Here is a 16,469-nt window from a genome sequence, read left to right as displayed (position 1 = left end):
GCCTCCCCCAGCCATGCCGGCAGGAGTGGGGCCTCACACCGGCACCCTCTGTGTGTGCAGCAAGCCGTGCCACTGCTGCGCCTTGTGCAGCCTGGGCAGGGCACTGAGGAGCACACTTCCCTCACCAGCCACTACTGTCTGGTAGGAGATGGACAGCAAAACCAGAAAGTGGTAAGCCAAAGATCGATATAATTAGGAGAAGTTAAAGAGCAGTTATTGTCAGAAGAAGCGACGCCATGATAATGACACTGGGGGGTGTGTGTGTGGTTGTGTTTATTCTGCTGGGAGCTTGCTCACTGAACAAGCCTGAGGTGGGTTTTTCTAACTGCTGGTGCTGAAAACTCATCTTGGGATGGGGATCTCAAGCTATGTTCATCCTGCCCCTTTTCATCCCCAGAGGTAAATACTCCACAATCACGGTTTAGCTGACAATTTTGTTTCAAGGATATGCACGACAAAATGAAAGCCTGGCTCTCGGTTTTTCGTAATGCAGCAAAACAGCCCCTAAAGCACAGCACAGAGGAAGGACGTGGTCCCAGTGAGTGAAGTATGCACAGGTGACAACCAGGTAGCTGCAAACTTGAAGGTAGCTGAAATACATACAGCAGGGGATTAACTTGCTTTAATATTACATTTTAAATTATGCCATGCTTTTTGTCAATCCTCAGGGAGGAGATTTGGTACGTTTGATATCCCACGAGAAGTTCAAGGCTGAGACTGGAATTGGAGATACTTGATCTGAATACCAATAGCAGCAAAAGCCCGTGGATACAAATCCCTGGGCATGGCTGATTTGGTCTGGAATCAGTGGTTTCCAGCCCTCTCTGATGAGAAGCCTCCTCAAGGAGTTCCCCATTTGCAGAGCTTGGATGCCTGAAGTCCCTTAGCACAGACTGAAAGCCAAGCATGTAGCTCATCTGATCCTTACCTGCCCCCTCCCATCATGACCAATGGCAGGACAGAGTCCCTTGGGTTGCTCCACTGCAGTGCCTGCAGTACAAGGCGACACAGACAGGCCAACGACAGATATTGCTGTATTTCGCGTTTCACTCAACAGAGGGAGGAACACAGTGGGCAAGTATCACTGGTGCTTCATGCCAGCACGTGCGAGCCCTCCTGCAGCCCAGCGGGGTCACCTCTGCCCCAGGACCACACCTAAGGGTCTGTCACTTCCTTTTCCCACGTCCTAGCCTGCTGCGCTTGACAGGCAAAGCTCTGAGCAGCAGCCTGCCTCCTGCTTGCCCTGCTCCCTCTGTGGCTTCAGTGCCCACAGCAATGGCAGAAGAGCAGTGTCTGCACTGAGAATGTTTGCAAAGTGCACCCAAAACACCTCCAAAACTTAAACCAGAGACACCTGAACTTAGAGCTCAGCTCCCGAGCATCGAAAGACAGGTCCTACCCAGAAAACAGCAGCTGACCTCGTTGCCGCTCAGCAATCTGGTGACATCCCAGCCCAAGGGACATGTATCAGTGGTCGCACAGTCACTGGCCCTGCCGCAAGTTTGTCACTGCCAGAGAGCTGGGCTGAAACCAACCACCGTGAGCTATGCAGCTTTCTAAAATAAATTTAGGACAAGACAGCAGAAAGATTTGCCATCATTCTACTCCTGGGATGTATGATCAAAATACTGCAAAAGCGTATCCACTCCATATGAACTTTCACTGATTTTGCTGCGTGAAGGACAAATCTGTCCCTGACCGGCCACATAAAGAGCGAGCAACGTTTTCCAGCAATATTTTCCAGCACCTATGAAATGTACTTCGGCCACTTGGCACTTTATGCCAACAAACAGCAGCAGAAAAAAAGATGAAAGCATGTTTGCCCACTCCTGCTTGAGTGAATCACTTGAAAAAGTACCATGCCGTTCTCTAATGGAGGAGTGTTCTTGTGATTTACCTTGGAGTGGTAGTGGTGGAGGAGGAGATGTGGGAGATAAACAAGTGGAGGAAGGAAAAAGAACAAGCTGTACTCCATGCCTAAAGAGCAATAAGGCATAATAAGTCATCAAGGTCTCCTGAATTAAAATCCTCTTTTTGTAATTCCCTACAAGCCTCTTCAAAGAAAAAAGCAACAACAACAAGAAAAAAGCAGCAACAACAAACAAGGTGGAAGAGCAAATCAGACTACAATCATACAATTATCTCACAGCTGAAATGGTCTCATAGGCAAATCCTTAATAAAAGCACCAGCCAGGCTCAAGAAGGATCAAATTCAGATCCTCAAAGTTCAGCACCAACCTTTGGTGCCAGTATCTAGGCAGCCTGATTGAGTGCAGGGATGTGAGCCACCCTTGGATCCACCCAAAGCCCACAGCTGACTGCAGGGGACTATGTTAATTGTGCAGCTGGACACTCCCCGTGATCTGCACCCCTCAGTGGGAGCTGGTGGTATCCAGCATCACTGCCTCTGCTGCTTCAGCAAAAGAGCCTGTGTGTCTCTGAGTCACATCCCTCCCGCCAGGGATGACACCGACCTCCAATTTGTTCCCATTCCTATCAGGCTGTGAAATCAAAGAAACTCCTGAACCACAGCCAAAAGCAATGCCCCCCCCCCCCAACCACAGAGGCTCTTTCAGAGCCGCAGGAGCCCTCCCAAACCCTGCATCTTCTGTGCTCCGTGCCCAGCGCTTGCTGGGGCCCACAGAGCTCTCCAGGACTTGCTGGCAATCCCAAGGGCTGCGGGGAGGGTCAGTGTTTGGGTGATGAACACAGCTGCTCCCCTGCAAGTGACAGTGGGTTTGGGTACCACACGCTCCTGCTCCTGGTAACAGGAGCTTCTGGAACGGAGAGCAGACTGCAAGCAGACACAACTTTCTGTGTCATTTGAAGATGAAATGGCTGGATCACTCTAATGGCTAGTTTCTGAAAAGCCCCGCGAATTTGCTGAGATTGACTGAACAAGAGCACTGTGGAGCTAATTGTTGGAACAGCATGTGGGAGCCCGGTGGTTCCAGTAGTCGCTCTGTTTGATACAGTAAATGGAAGCCTTTGGCACAGAAAGCACCTGAAAGGCTGATTTCCCCTGCTAAAACACTTGAAGGGAGCCTTGCAACAATGAGCTGATCAATTCTTCCAGGATCAGAAATGCATTTTAATCTCTTTCCCAGAACTTCGCTTTGCAGCCTCTATTCCAGCTAACATGGCAGCTACATCCCCCACCAAACCGGCACTGGTAGTTCAAAGCGCCAGCTCAAAAAAGGCAGGACAAACCTGCTCAGGCATTTTAACCTACCGCTGTTTTTGCAACCAATGCTACGGCATAAATCTCATGGAAGATTTATGGGATCATCTGGATGTAGAGGAGCCAGAGGAGCGTGAAAATGCAACCATCCCCAGCCAGATGATGGCAGAGTCGCTTGTTGTATGTGCACGGCAGTGAGTCCCGGATAAATCACCAGCCGGGCCCTGCAAACAAACCATCTGGCCAACGCAGCTTCCTCTTGGCACACCAATCCCCTCCTGCTAGCAAGCCATCTGAGAGGACATTAGGGGCAGCGGGGGATGAAGCCTTACGGTTCAGGTCAGGCTGCAAGCACAAGGCATGGCAGCCGCCCCCTCTGCAAGGTCAGCCTGCCTGTGCTTGGGTCCTGCACGTTTCACCCCCTCTCCCAAGAAAAGCACCTTCCCTCATCGGTCTCAGCAGCCCATCTGGAGGTTTTCCAGCAAAACATGTTGGGCAGGTTGTACACAAGCAATTACTGAGATTTCAGATTCCCTCCGCATTTCCCTTTCACTGGATATCGTTGAGTTACAGCTTCTGCTCCTATGGAGGACCGACACTGAACTGCCTTCACTTACGTCCCACCAAAGGTCACCGCACTCTTCTTCATTGCAGAGTTTGTTTCACAGTGTGTTTTAGCAGCAGTGCCGCAGCCCACCGGCAGCCACCTCTTGTCTGCCAAATCCCATAGGTGGCATCTCTGCTCTGGACCCTGCCTGCTGCCTGTACAGCCCCAAATGCGACCCCTGACCGTGCTGTGTCAGGGCTGGGGAGACGTCCCAGCTGGGCCAGACCCTGCTGTCCTTCTGGGGCATGTGAGCTGGAGGCTGCATCAGCCCTTGCCTTTCCCGGGGAGCGGATCAGCTTAGATCCCCTCACGACTGCAGGGTGCTCTGGTAGCAGGGGGATGGCAGCTGCATGAATATGCAGATTGAAATTGGATAGTTGTTGGGCAGGTTGTACACAAGCAATTACTGAGATTTCAGATTCCCTCCGCATTTCCCTTTCACTGGATATCGTTGAGTTACAGCTTCTGCTCCTATGGAGGACCGACACTGAACTGCCTTCACTTACGTCCCACCAAAGGTCACCGCACTCTTCTTCATTGCAGAGTTTGCACCACAGTGTGTTTTAGCAGCAGTGCCGCAGCCCACCGGCAGCCACCTCTTGTCTGCCAAATATAGGTGGCATCTCTGCTCTGGACCCTGCCTGCTGCCTGTACAGCCCCAAATGCGACCCCTCCGTGCTGTGGACCCTGCTGTCCTTCTGGGGCATGTGAGCTGGAGGCTGCATCAGCCCTTGCCTTTCCCGGGGAGCGGATCAGCTTAGATCCCCTCACGACTGCAGGGTGCTCTGGTAGCAGGGGGATGGCAGCTGCATGAATATGCAGATTGAAATTGGATAGTTATTATATTTTTAATTTTTTTTTTTTTTTTGGCAAATCATGCAAATTCACCTCAAAAGGCTGCCACTGTAATTTCAGTGACAGGCCTCTCCTCAATGACTGACTTTCATTTATGAAGGGAAATCAATCCTCCGTAAAACTAATATTTATATTAACTAGATCACTGCGTCTGCTGGAAAATCCCCTCAATTTTGATTATGTGTTAATTAGCCTGCCAAGTCCTTGCCATTTCAGTCTCTAAATCAGTCTGTGAAAAGGCATAAAACCCCACACCTGCCCAGAACCAAGCCCTCCGCCTGCTCTCCAGAGCCTTTCTAATGGACAGGCCATTACATCCTCTCTTTTAATTAAGCCTCATGTCCTCAACAGCACGGCGCAATTGTGAGTCCCGCTGCCTCACCCCCGGGAGTGCAGGGAGGGCACTGTGTCCCTGACAAACCAAATGCCAATCGGAGCCTGACATTTATGCTAAGTGAGCTGCTTGCCACCGCGCCGCGTCCACTGCCAGCCTGACAGGCACCCTGCATGCCCATACATGAAAGGGTTTGCGCAGACCCACCCGCGCCCGGCGTTTATGCATGCACAATTAAAGGCATTAACCGAGCCGGCGCTTCCACCACACAGGCTGCACATTGCAGCTTGCTCGCGCACGCTTACGCTTTCTCAAATCGGGCTCAGTGACTCACGGGCTGCTAAGTCACTGCTGCGAAGTGATGGAGTGATGCACACGCTAAGATTTGAGAGACAATGTCTTGGCTTTCCAGAGAGCATTCCAGCCCGGTTTTATAGGCAGCGTGTGTCACTGGTGTTTGGGTCCAAAAAGTGACTAAGGACTCAGACAGGCAAGCAGTGAAGAAACGGGTGAGCCCCAGAGGAATGCTTTCTTCTCCTCTGCCTCCAGCCCAGCCCAAGCGAGTGGGAGCTTTGCTGGCAATGCAGGGACAGACCGTGGCCATGCCCCTTTGATCATGAAAGAAAGTACGGACACAAGGATGGCCACAGTCCAGCCACAGCCTGGCCCTAGCCCACAGCCAGGGCACTTGCACAGCCCAGACGACACTCAGCAAACCTCCCATGATCTGGGTGCCAGGGTGTCCCAGCTCCACCATGCTGCGGGCAGCCAGAGCACGAATGACTTTTTAGGGTTTGCTGTCCTCACTGTGCAAACGAGGGTCAGGAGAGCCGCGTACAGCTTTGCTGAGAGGCCATCTGTACCACACATGGGGGGAGTGGGGAGAGACAGAGCCGGGTATGTGGTCTCCTTCCCACAGCGTGCAGCTGCTCACTCATTGCGCAGAAGTGCTTGACTTTCACACCACCCCATATGCAAAAATCCCTCCTACTTCAAAGGGGACAGGATTGACCCTAGAGGTCAAAATATGTCCCCAAGGCACAAGTCCTGAGAGTAAGTCTCATGAGAGTAGTGCAGACCCAGTTCAGTCCAGCCCTGCTCTATTAACACCATGAAAACCTTTCTGCTGGTTTGGACAGAGTAGGATCAAGGCCTTCAGGCAGAAGTTCTCATGGATTGCAGGAAAAATATGAAACTTTCCCTTTTAAAGATCCCATGGGAAAAACACAGGAATGGTTAAAGGGTCATCATCAGCTTAAAAACAGCTCAACATTTGTTTTCCTTAAAAAATAAGCTCTTACAAAACTTCACAGCACTACAAACATTCTTCTGCTGGAAACGCTTTGAAACAAATAAACCTTTCCCTTCAGCGCCTGCAACCCGAATGAGCAGCATTCCTGACCCTCAAAGCCAGCGAGGCCATGGCCCACAACAGAAGCTCTCGGTGGGTTTTTGCAGCCCAGCCCAAGAGCTATGTGGTCAGGAGAGCTGCAAGGTTAAAATCGCTTCCTCTTCTGCATGCATGTACAGCTGCCAACATCTGAACAACACGGGGTTCACAATGCTGCCAGGGCTCTGAACCCGACGCTGTGCTCACCCGAATGAGAAGCAATGCGTGGTGGAGGTGCAGACCCCACAGTGCTCTTCTAGGACCCCAAGGTATTTACTTAATGACTGCAAGAAAAGGAGAGGGGAAAAAAATGGGCAAAACACACCGATTCCAGCTTTTCAGTGCTGGCTTATTAGTGTAGCATCACTGAGAGCAATGCAACTGCACCTACCAGCTAAGGATATGACCCAGGATCTTTACACCCTTCAGGATCAAGACCCCAGTGAAATTCAAAGACAGTGAAGAGTTGAGGTGCCCAACTTACCAACTCAGATTTATCTTCAGGTCTTAAGACCTCTATCTTGACACCAATGGGACACTGCCATTGTGTGCAGCAGGAGGGAGGATGAAACCTCATTGAAACCTGAACTTGTTGCTCCTTGAAGCTTTCTAGGTGCAGCTAAGGGGAATCTTTCTACAGATGGGAAGCATCTGAAAATCCACAGAGGGAAAAATCCTGGCAATCTCTTGTGGGGGCATGGAAAAGGGAGCAACGGTATTTTCTAGGCTTGCAAAGGGCAGGGTAACAGCTGGAACCATGCTGGGTTTCTGCTGAGTTGGGCACTTTGCGTCCACTTTCACCAATGGGGTCCCCAGACGTGTAACGTGAGCCTGCAGGAGAGGACGTGGAGCTAATCCATGGTGTGAAGAGCCCAAGGAACACAGGGCTAAAAAAAGAAATGGAGAGCTGCCTGAAAGAGTATCTTGGAAATAAAAATAGTGGAATGAGAGCAGTGGGTGTCTTGTCAGTCTCGAGAAGTTCTCCGCGCCAAAGATGAGGAGGAATTGCATGCAGTGCATAAAATGAAATCAGGAGATATCTGAGGAATTCAGGCCTGTCTCTCAGCAGACTTTTCTAATCAAGTGCTTCACAGAGGATATTTCACCATGGTCATTTCCCTCCCCCTCCCTCTCATGCAGACTGAGCCAGGGCTCCTCCTTTCATTATCTTTTTTGTCCCTTTTAATTTTTGTTTTGCCATTTTCAGGAGAAATAGAAACACATCCCATGTGGCTTTTAAAGGCACAGCACATTTCCTTGCTACTGCGGAGCAGCCACGGCCTCTAGCCCAGACCAGCACCTTTAAATCAGAGTGAATTGGGCTCCAGTGGCTTTGAGTTCCCGTTAGCTTTTGCCCTGCCCCTAAACCAAGCACAGCTGCTTTCCTTCACCCAACTGCTCACCCCAGGGTGGGGAATTCACAAGAAAAGACCACCCCGAACAAGGGCTTTTCATTCCTTGCTCCCTGGAGTCTGAGGATGAATTTTCTAAGCAGAAACAAAGTGCTGGAGGGAGCACGAGGGAAAGGCAGGGGAAGAATGGGGGAGTGTGAACCAAACAATGCTTCGATTCTGTCCCTGCTGAGGGGCCGGCATCGCCTTTTTTTCATGTTTCTCAAGTTGCTTTTAAAAGCTGTGCCGGGAGGAAAAAAGCAAATAGTTGTTTCCTTTTGTGTCATGTCTTCTTAATTTCTAAGAGCAGGACCAAAGCAAGGCGCGGCAGCGACGCCTTTGCATGCCGGCAGTGGCATGGCCGCCGGGAGGGCGCATCCCTACCTGACCCAGCCAGGAGGCTGATCCCATGGCAGCACCAACAACCATCCCTCAGCCTGTGCCTGGTGTCTGCTGCTGACTTCCTCCACTGCCAAGTCACTTCAGCCCCCTGGACCTGCTACCCCCTCCTCTTCCTCTGCCCTTACAGCCTGTGACTTGCCAGGCAGGGCCTGAGCGCCTGCCTGCACCTCGTCGGTGCTTCGGTGCCTGGCTCAGCACAGCACCGTAAGGGAGAGGTCTCCACACTGGCACAAAACCAGATCACTAAACTCAGTATGAAAACGTTCCCCCGGCCGCAGCGATGAGGTTTTGCAATTCATAACTAACTAAGAAAGAGAAGAAAGGGTAGAAGAAGGGTAAAAATCAGAACTGCGTGTTCAGCTGTCTGAGGCAGCACCAGCCTCTCCCAGGCTGTGCACGCGCGCGCGCATGCGTGCGCATATACAAGAGTCTTCTAAGAAACTATGGCCAACTAATTGTAGGGAGACTCGGGGGAGAGGAAATGAAATGAAAAATTGAGTCTGAGTTATAAAAATAAGTAATTTTTATCCTACTTGCAGGAGGCTTATATTAATTAAACATTATTACAGCGAATGAGATGGGGAGGGTTATTAAGTCTGGGGCTGGCTGTAAGTGTTCTCTCCTGTTGCCTGAGGCTCCACTGAGCTCCAGATATTAATCTTCTAAAGCACTCAAATGCTGAAGAGATAAACACTTGAAATATGAAAATGTTTTTCTCCATAGCAGACACTGTGACCCTATGTCACGCCAAAGAATTTGTCAGATGTCCATATAGGCTGCACTTACAGCATTACCATGTCTCTTAGAAAAATGCCGAGCACCTCAGGAGCTGAAGAGAGAAATGATGTGTGCATTTGTGTGGGGGTGATTTGTGTGTGGAGATGTAGCAGATTCTCCTCTTCCCATATGTTTCTGGAATACATATTTTCCTCTTTAGCACTGCCTACCAGGTGTTGGCTGCACGGCTTTCCAACTGGCTGGCAGCACTGCCAATCTGGCCAGCGCCTCTGCCAGGTGGCTAACAGGTTCGCCTGAATGTTTGCATCTCGAGACTCAACCTTACCAGGGGGAGGGTGGGGAGGAGCCCACAGCATGCATGGCTCCCTGGGCGCATGGCATGCAGACACTGGAGTCACCGGGCATCAGGGCAGAGCTGAAGACAGGTAAGATCAGCCAGCTGTCCCTGGGGAAGCCTTGAGTTTCATAAGCAATGACTGATAGTAAAGAGAAGTGATGCTATGGTGACGCAGTCTACCGTTATAAGGAAACTGGCAAATGTTCTTCATACCACCCGTGCCACAAAGTCAATGATGGTATGGAAAGGGTACTAGTCCCAGGGCGAGTTCCAAGATGTGAAGCTGAAGAACTTGATCTATCAACCACACTGCCAGAGGCAGGCTCCCTTCCAACCCATGCCAGCACATCTCAGTGAGGTCCTCCATAAATTAGGATCCGCCATGCTCATTCAAATCTTCTGCTTCCAAAGCACAGAAGAGAAAAAGAGCAAAAGTCAAACAGCAAGAAGCTGGCATATTTCAGCATTCTTAGGGCTTAGCTCATCTTTCACTTGCAGGAGGCTGAAATCCAGCCTATGTAAGCCCAGAGTGCAGAACAGCTGAGGACTATAGGCAATCTGAGCAACATATAGGAGGAAGAAATGCATCTCTAACAAATGAGGAAATGCATTCTGGGGAAAAAGCATTGAGTCCTACAGAGGACATTTGGACCAGGATGTTGAACAAAGCCTGGGCTAACCTTCACAGTCACAGGGGATTCAAAGCCCAGTGTCTGATTCAAGGCTATCTCAAGAGGATAGTTAGTATAATTCAGTGCCAGCGGTCACAGTCCTATAAATAAGTCATGAACCATACAGCAAAGCATCTGAAAGTTTCCACAAAAGAAAACGTTCAGCTCTGCACATCCTTCACAACTCTTGATAGCTATGTAATAATCAGTCATACTGTTCACACGGAGAAAGCCCCATCAGCTCCCTCTTCCCTGCTTTGGTGTGGTATTAACCATCTTACCAGGCACAGTCTCAGGGCTTGGTTCAGAGTTGCCAGTCCAGGTGCTTGTAGGCTGAAAAGACCATGTATAACCCGTTGCCAAGTCGTGTGACCAACCACAGAGGTCTTCAGGGAGATCAAAGTTGCAGTTGAAGTTCGCAGGGAGGTGGAAATCTTATAAAAAGAAATAGAAGCAAAATAAAGTTGGATTAAAAAATGACCTACCCATGAAGGGTTGCTATTAAAAAACAACCTAAAACTAAAATAGCTGGCAAGCCATAAATACTGAAGAAAGCATGAAATCTCACTCATACCGATGCTTTTAACCTATCTCACATTTCGTCAGCTCCAGGGATCAGCCTTAAGTTCTACATCATCAAAATGCTCACACCACATTCTGCGGCTAATCCACCAAACTAAGCAAATATAAAAGCAAGTACCAAATGCTTCCAGACTCTAATCAGCACCTTCTCTTCATCCCCTAGAGCGGTCAAATATTAAATGCCTTCTTAAATGTCAGGGAAATGCGCTTCCTGAGTGCCCTGTGCTCATCAGCTCCTGCTCTGGCTCCAAAACGAGAATCTCAAATGCTCCAGAAACCTAGCTCCTGAGTGACAGATCTAGCCACTTGCACCAGACGGGAGCTGTCTGTCAACGTGGCGAGCTGTCACTCACTGCTTCCTACCTTCTCGTGGAAATGCCACCAGGGGAAACATGGGGCCACCATGAGCTCAAGCTTTTGGATTCTGAGTGAAAGGAGCCAGCCTCTATTTCTAGCTCCACTATGGACTCACCACACGGTCTTTGGGCGACTCATTTAACTTTTCATCTGTGAAACAGGAGCAGAGCTAATTCCTCTGTGTCAACAGCTTTAAAAGCTCTGGAGAGCCTTCCTGCAGAGACAGGTCTGTGGGCAGGAGGGCACATGCCAGGGGCTGCATGTAGCAGCGAGGCAGCTGCTGGCTCCTTTGGTTGGGGAAGCAGCCATAAGGCATGGAGGCTGCAGAAATGGTCTGAGACCACCCCAAGCACTCAGCGGACACACACGTCAGAGCCCAATTATAGGCCGGGTTTTTCCGTGAGCAAAGAGGAAGTTTTAAATCACAGTGCTCACAAAGTGAGCGATAGCCAGAAGGAGGTGAGTGACTCAGGCGATAGGCATCAGGGGAACTTTTTGCTGCGAGGGGCAGAAGGCTTTCTTTACATGCTCCCACTTAGAAATAAAACAATGCAGATCATGGATCCTTTTATTCCAATCTAATCTCATACCCTGGAGAGCAGCATTGTTTCTGTTTGGCTGTCATAAATCTGATTGTCCAGAGAAACACACTCATTGTTTATGGAGTATGAGAATGAAAATTGTTGCTAAATCTGAGGGAAGCTGACAGGGAGGCTGCTTCCACGCTCCACAGCATACTCCGCTCGCTCTCTTGCCCTGGACTGCACCCAGGAATCGTGTTGTTGCAAAGACTATTACTGGCCTAAATTTCCTCTCGGCAGCTTCCCAAGTGCCTCAATGGTAGCAGGGTTGCACACTGAGGTAGCAGCGTTGCCTTATCACTGAGGCAAAGCAATGAGAATCAGGCCCTTTGAGCTACTTCTGCAACTTGCATTTCCAGAACTGAACTACAGCAGAATCCTGATGGGAGCTGTGAAAAAGCCAATTAATGTTCTTTTTAAAATTTATTTATTTTAAAACCCATTAATTTTTTCTCTGGGACTGGAAGCTGAAGAGACAGAAGTCCTAGGAGCTATCTCAAAGGATAGCTTTTCCTCATGAGATTTCTCATTGAAGTCCTTGTGTAAATGCCCCAGCCCCAGTGCTGAGGTCCAGGCTCTGCTGTCGTGCCCAGAGGCATGCATCTCCTGCACACTGCACTGTACAACTAACCCTGCACAGCTCTGCCATGCCCTCTCCCCTTAATCTGGACATTTCACAAGCTTTAGATGCTGACATCCCCCTTGCAAGGAGCAGAAGAATATGATGTCTGCTTTTACAGGTAGGTATTTGAGGCAGAGAAGATTAGTCCCCCCCAGCACTGGCTCTTAACAAGCACAGCATGTTGTCTAAACTAACATTCAGCCTCTTCTATAGTCAGAAGAGGCAGGCAAGTGCCACAGATACCAAATCAGCCCCTGTACATCTGACAGCCATCTAAGACTGGGGCGACAAACTCCTGCCTGGAGTTAGTGTTCCCCTCTCTCTGCTGCCTGCACAAGGAGCCCAGACTGTCCTCCTAAATTTTAAGCAGCTGACATTAGGGAAGATGATCCTTAACAGATAGGTGTTCAGGACATCAGCCTTCTCTACATGTCGTGATTTACTCCCACAGTTGTGACCTCTGCAAAAGGAGCCCTGCATATGAGGCAGTCTGAATCTCTCCCCTGAATCACCTTCTGAATTTATGACACCCAGCCAAGGGGATCTGGAACGGAGGTGGCTCTGAACAGGGCACTAAGTGAGTTTCTTCAGGTCACATAAGGAGGCTGGGAGAGCAGCTCTTCAAGTCTTATACCCTAGGGACTGAATTAGCTGCTATCTCTTATTCTTGCATCCTTCCTTGATATAACTTATCAGATTTTGGCAGGTTTTGGTTTGGTTTTTTTTTTATCTTGGCCTATCGCTAATAATATTACTCTAAGCTTTCCAGGAATCAGCCCCATGTATAGGAGCTAATGGGAAGATAAGAGTATTTGCTTGGCTCTTAACCCGTCATTTATTGAGATAAAGATGTGCTGCTCTGATACATACCCTCCTCTTCTCCACAACTATCACCACACTCGGTTGCCTCTTCATCAGTTGGGTATGGGGTGGTGGTCTCTTCGCTCTTCAAAGTGGGCACTAGAGTCTGTGCAGTGGGCTTTACATCTGAAAAAAATGGAGTAGAGATGCTATTTGCAACAGACAGTACAAAAAGCCCAGGTAGGAGGAAACAAAGCAAAAAATCTTTCTCTCATGTTTTTATAATGGCAGGAAGAGATAGAACAAGAATACCATGAAATTTCCACGTGCTACAAATGTCAGCATGGTTTGAACTTCAGGTGAACTGGCTGTTTCCATATGGGAGTTCCTTTGATTTAGAGTTCCCGTTGGACAAGGCTCTCCTCTAGACATACATGCTACTTTTTCTCTTAATTTTTTAATCTACACTGGTGTTGGCAATCCACTTAGCTGTCATTACTGGATAAGAGAGATCACAGGCAGAACGTCTTTTTCTTTCATAAAGGCATATGACACGTTAAAAACCCACACACACAACATTCCCACCAATTGTGCCAATTTATAAAACAAGTCACTCAAACCCACAAATGATGTAACCGCAAACAGACCCAGAGGATCCCCTAGTGTGCTCTGGCTCACTGCAGAAAGCATCTGGTTTCACACTCCAGGCTCCTGACCACGCTTTCAAAGGGTCTCTGTCCAATTTCCCTCTCTCCAACATGGCCCGTGTGAAACAACCTCCAAGCAGGTGTCAGGGGAAATTTAAGCAAGAAAGGGAAGGATATTAAGATCAACAGTAAACGACATTAGGTTCCAGCAGTCTCTCCTTTTACGGGTACATTAACTGGAGTACAGCAGGCTTGATTCTTTCCACTTTTAAAAAGAGCCTGCTTTGCTCAGCTATGTGTGATTGTGTTTCTATGTCGGCACCCTTCAGGATATCATTTAATAAAGCCAGAAGCAGGAGGAAATGGCTAAATACATTGAATATTTTCCATAGGCTCCTTTCTGCCCTTTTATTTTCCTGTTATTAAACATGTTGCACACAAACTCTCAGGGTTTTTTTACTTCTTTTTTTTTCCAGTGGCTGTCTTTTGTTCAGGATAAAATACCAAATAACCTCAAAGTCTTTTAATTTTTAAGTTCACATTTGTTAAACCCCATGCAACCAAGAAGCAAGTTGCAAGCAGCCAGGCACAGAAAAATGTCATAAAAAAGAAAAGAAAAAGAAAAAAGCAACAGGTGAAAGCAACATATCAAAAGCTGCAAGTTATTTAGAGCTGGTACATTTTTTTAGGTTGTTGTTCTTGTATATTGAGATTTATAGCTGAAATGTGACAGTGTGGAAGGACCTTGAAAGTCAAGTCCCATACGGGACACAGATGCTGAGCAGATGTAAATCAAAAGTGTTGCATTGCCCTGGACAAGCCGCAGAAATATATCTTGAAAAGTCAGTTACCATGGCAGAGCCGCAACACGATGGTTACAAGAGATAATGAAAATAGCAGGGAGGACGACGTGATGTGTGAAATGGAAAGTGAAAAAGAGAGGTCTTGCTTGCTCGCTTTCTCTCTCCCTGGCCCAGCAAGTGTCTGTGCAACTGGTGGTAACTGCTGATCAAAATGCAAAGTCACTGAGCAATTGAAACCAGATGTTTGGAACTTCAAAGGAGAGAAAACCAGCTGCAAGTGAACATTCATCAATCTCCACTCTTCAGAGGCAAAATTTTGGCAGGTCTTTGAAAGAAGCCAGTTGCTGACTGCCTGCTTCCCAATTTTTGAGTTACTAGCCAACTAGTTTGTGAGCCCAGTTGCTGTTAAGTTACCTGTTTGACTCAGTAATTAAGATGCTCATTGCTGATAAGAAATAGAAACAGCTGTGCAGGGTACACATGGGCTTAGGCCCTCACTTGAAAATACTTTCGATCAGCTTGTTTTAATCCATCTTTTAATCTTGTTCCCAAGCAAGTGCAATTGCCTGGCTTTTCACAGCCAGTTCTGTAATGTGCCTGGGTCCTCCCAGCAAAGGAGGGCTGTATCTTGGCATTGTCAAGGACTGCTGCATGTAGTCAGCCTGGATTTAGCATGCAGATAATGCCATGGGCTATCTCTGCTCCCCAGGTTGCATCAGGGATATAAATGCTTTTTATAACATGGTGAATCCACAGGATTACAAGCCCTGCTCTGATTACAAAGCTGAATGCCTGCAGATCAATAAAGCTACGAATATTTATGACTTGGCAGTTGAGTTTTAAACATTACAATGTGCAAATGATTAGATGGCCACACTGGGAAATGACCATAAAGCACCCTGCCTGGAAAAAACATGGGCTGTTGCTGCTGATATTGAAACTGAGTGTGGACACGGCTGTAAAAGAAACTTTGGACCAAAAATAGCACAAGAAGTTGAGGATGCCAAACTCCTCCTATTCTTTAATTTGGAGGAGTGCAATGGAGGGGCTGACATGTACATGGTTGGAGGTCTTGTGCGACTGCCTCCCTTTGCGGCAGTGAAGCAGTGCTGTGATGCACCAGCCAGCAATGGTCTGCAGAAATCTGGCAGCTGGAGACTCCCAGGAGCTGCAGGAAGCAGCGATGTGGGAGCTGCCCGACCACTTCTGCACGGAGCCTCAGCTCCCACTGCTTGCATAAAAGCCACGGCGTGTGCTTCTCCTACAACATCCCAAAGATGTTGTAAGATTTAAATTAAGATCTAATCTTGATTTAAAGTTTAGATCATTTACAATGGGTTCCCAGTCCAGGGGGAGATTTGCCATTGACTTCAAAGGTGACAAATGATCATTATTAATTGTGTGTACGTGTGTTGTGTGATTTGCTGTTAAGTGTTTGTAATGCATCTCAGAGCACATCACAGGAGGAAAGGGCAGTAAAGACTCCGCAAAAGGGTGGAAAAAAGCTCTGTGTCTTTTAAGCTTCCTAGAATGGGAATTCTTACAAGAAAATGCCTTCTACAGATGTGTTTATAAAATGGAAATCATACCTCTTTATCACCGACATCTGGACACCAGATTCAGATTTAAGCAGATTATTAAAAAATAAAATAGATTTAAAAAAGGGACAACTAGCCCCTGGCACTGAAAAGCTAGCATCAGATCCAGTGAGCTGTTGGGTGCATTTTTGGCTTTTGGGGATGAAACTATGGAGCAATCAATCACCTTTGAGCCTCAGACGCTCAGAGGTACAACCTCTACTGGTCCCAGTAAGCATGTTAGACAGTTTTCACCTCTGTATTAAAAACAATGGTGGCTGCAAGGCATACCGCTTGTGAAAAACAGGTGGGCAAAAGTGAACAAACTTTCCTGGTCTTAGGAATGCTGTAGAGATGTCGTAGAGTTAAATCCCCAATGCTGTCTGCAAAAGGATTTCCACATGGGGTTCAATGAGAGAGGGACAGTTGTTTTTACAGCAAAGCCTTATTGTGGCAGCTCAAGATACCTGTACTGGGCACCGCACCCCTCTTCTGCACCTCTGCTTCTCTTGCTACTTTTTGTCTTACCCATTTGGATTAAAAAGCTCAAATGTTATCTAACACAGAGACTGGGAAAGCCTGCACAACATCCA

General features: G+C 48.1%; 1 protein-coding gene across 1 annotated transcript in view; it reads right to left on the bottom strand.

The window, feature by feature from the left end:
- NRP2 (neuropilin 2) overlaps positions 1-16,469 on the bottom strand; it is a gene marked incomplete at its 5' end in the record, with an annotated part of 61,732 nt that overhangs the window by 25,363 nt on the left and 19,900 nt on the right. The window contains 2 exons of the mRNA XM_009284697.1: positions 10,188-10,340; positions 12,919-13,035. Of these exons, the coding sequence (XP_009282972.1) occupies positions 10,188-10,340; positions 12,919-13,035 (270 nt within the window). The remainder of the gene's footprint in view (positions 1-10,187; positions 10,341-12,918; positions 13,036-16,469) is intronic.

This window comes from Aptenodytes forsteri, unplaced genomic scaffold (genome assembly GCF_000699145.1).
Source record: "Aptenodytes forsteri isolate BGI_AS27 unplaced genomic scaffold, ASM69914v1 Scaffold183, whole genome shotgun sequence".
Classification (NCBI taxonomy): domain Eukaryota; kingdom Metazoa; phylum Chordata; class Aves; order Sphenisciformes; family Spheniscidae; genus Aptenodytes; species Aptenodytes forsteri.
This window is presented reverse-complemented; position numbering and strand designations above follow the sequence as displayed.